The sequence below is a fragment of the Aplysia californica genome, unplaced genomic scaffold (genome assembly GCF_000002075.1).
Source record: "Aplysia californica isolate F4 #8 unplaced genomic scaffold, AplCal3.0 scaffold00065, whole genome shotgun sequence".
NCBI lineage: Eukaryota > Metazoa > Mollusca > Gastropoda > Aplysiida > Aplysiidae > Aplysia > Aplysia californica.
The window spans coordinates 1304245-1306890 of NW_004797335.1; the positions used below are offsets into that span (position 1 = coordinate 1304245).

Sequence of the window (2646 nt, forward strand, 5' to 3'; positions counted from 1 at the left end):
GGGAGAGAGAGAGAGAGAGAGAGAGAGAGAGAGAGAGAGAGAGAGAGATAGAGAGAAATAATATAAATAGCTTTGCTTTAAAATACGGTAAATGAGATATATTATGAACAGAAATTCTTTCATAATTCCCATCTTCTTTCTTTATGTTTTCTTGTGATCTAACAATTGCTGTGGAGATATAGTTCTCTTTTTTTTTTTCACAAGAGATCTCGAGATTATTTTAAAAAGCTACATTTCCCAGACACACTTGAAACAAAATAAATAGCAAAAGAACTCCTTAATTGTGGTTGAGTTATCATTGCGTTATGTTGGCTGCAGTGAGTGGTAAGAAAAGCAATACAAAGACCATCTTTGTTTCCTCTTCATATTATGGAAAACTGGCAAGAGCAAAAGCCATTAGATGCAGAAAGAAAGTTTACGTAGCGACGACAAAATACAATGGAGGCGTCTTCAGAACTGCTTGTAAATGCCGTGCACCCATACAGACACAGTTCAGATGTTTTATTCTTTGAAGACGAAGCGGACACATGCGTCCGATCAGCAGCCGGCCAAACACAAAGCTGTGTCCCAATTTGAACCATCATACACTAAACAGAAACACGTATGTGCATAATTAATTTTTTAGTCAATTCTTTTTGGGGGTTTCAGAAAAAGAAAACAGGATTGAAATATCTATAAGAATAGAAAAGTTATGCTCCCTATAGTAAAAAGAAAAAACCAAGGCATCTTCATCAAGCGTTGTCGAATAACCAGAATGCTTGTCCTCGCTGCTCAAGACACTTTCTGTCTGGGCCAACACAGTCTACGTGGCAAATATCCGATCACAAAGAGTGAAATACTCGATAAAATGTCATCCCCACGAGGGATAAGAACCCGCGTCTTTTCTATGCAAGGCCAAACGCCTCGCCTCTTTGCACCACAGAAGCCGATCCTCAAGAAGTGGTTATAATGTAAGTATTTAAGTACTGATATAGTGATGACACAGTGAATTTACCGTCATTGTATCAGGGTACATGACACCTTTGGCGACGTTAGAATAATAACAAGGTTCTATCTCGTTCACACTCACTTTTGAGATGTTTGAGCTCAGTTTTTAATGCTCTAAAACATGATAAACAAAATTAACATGGTTTTATTTAAGAAAATTAAGAAAGGGAATAAACTAACCAGCTTCTTTGAGAAAAGAAAGGAATAAGAGTCCTAAGTTTTACATATAATGTAGATGGAGTACAGGGGGAGGCACCAGAAACTCCTGCTCCAAACATTAAAGATAATTCGGAGTTAGAACCTTGCTTTTCTTGGCCGCATATTCTCCTCTGGTCATCTTGTATATTACCTCGCACGAAGAATCTGAACACAGTGTTAACACCCTGGTATTCTTGTTAATTTAACAAGGTGTTTTTGCACATAGCACACACATGTTTGGCTGGACCGTTGACGTGAATTATAATATCCTAGACAGCACACTGTCATAGCTGCACTCTCTGTACTCTCTACGTGATCTTTACAGCGAAGCTCGCACACCACGGGCGCCTAGATGAAGAGCAAAACACCACTCTCGCTATAGTTGAGTGAGCGTTTCAACCCCCCCCTTCCTTGTGGCGTTCATTTAGCTCCAAATTGAGTCAAATGGTGAGCTCTAATGTGGACGGGAAATACGTCAGAATCTTCATCTTCACCTTCATCTTTCCCGGAGAATGGATGTCCGCCGGGGCGCTGTTGAAGATTTGGCCACCAGCTTCCTCCAATCCTTCCGGTTTTCGGCTTTTCAGAGCGTGTCTTTGAGTTCCAGCCCTGTCCATTCCTTGATGCTATCCCCCCTAACTCCTCTTCGGTCTGCCTCCGCTCCCTTTTCCCTGGACGTCAGAGTCTAGGATAATATAATACGTCTCTGGGCTGGGTATATTTACGACGACCTACGTTATTTACACAGGTAAACCTCTTCGTCAGAAATACATTGCTTGCACTTGACCTTACAGCACCAAATAACCTCACACTTGCAAGCTCGCCGCACGCGCCTGCGCTGTACATTGTATCCCCGGCCACAGCATATGGAGTCACAGTTATCACCCTTGATGCACGAGCGACCGAAAGTACCGGGTGAGTATCGACTCCCGCGGCAAAAACTTGGAGAGTCCTCGATATAAGTCAGATCCGTGCGGCGGAGAGGAACGATACCTGTTACCTCTTCGAATGAATTCTGCGCCCACGAGCGAGATAATCCAACCGCTGACATGGGCGATGAGGACGTCATATCCAAAGACGTCGCAGAAGAATACGAAAGCAGTGGATTATATGAAGTTCTATGAGCCACACTAAGTTTGCTGAGTCTTTTCATCAACTGCCTCTTGCCAGCCGCTTGATTCGGAAAGGACAGCACTTTCGCTGACTTTTCGTATTTGGATTTCAGGACGTTGCCCACCGTCTTGAAGGGAGAAAGCTGCAACCAGCACGTGCGTACTGTGCACGAGCCCGACACTCCGTGGCATTTACAGGTGGTGTTCACAAGGTCTTTCACTATCTGTGGACAGACAAGAAAGAAAGAAAAACATTACTCAGAACTACTACTACTACTACTACTACTACTACTACTACTACTACTACTACTACTACTACTACTACTACTACTACTACTACTACTACTAA

At 42.7% G+C, this 2646-nt stretch overlaps 1 protein-coding gene across 1 annotated transcript in view; it reads right to left on the reverse strand.

Annotated features, from left to right (window-relative positions):
- Positions 1–859: 859 nt before the first annotated feature.
- Positions 860–2646, reverse strand: part of LOC101862569 (protein Wnt-9a) — a 31375-nt gene continuing 29588 nt past the window's right edge. The window contains exon 3 of the mRNA XM_005093538.3: positions 860–2521. Within this exon, the coding sequence (XP_005093595.2) occupies positions 1922–2521 (600 nt within the window). The 3' untranslated portion in view covers positions 860–1921. The remainder of the gene's footprint in view (positions 2522–2646) is intronic.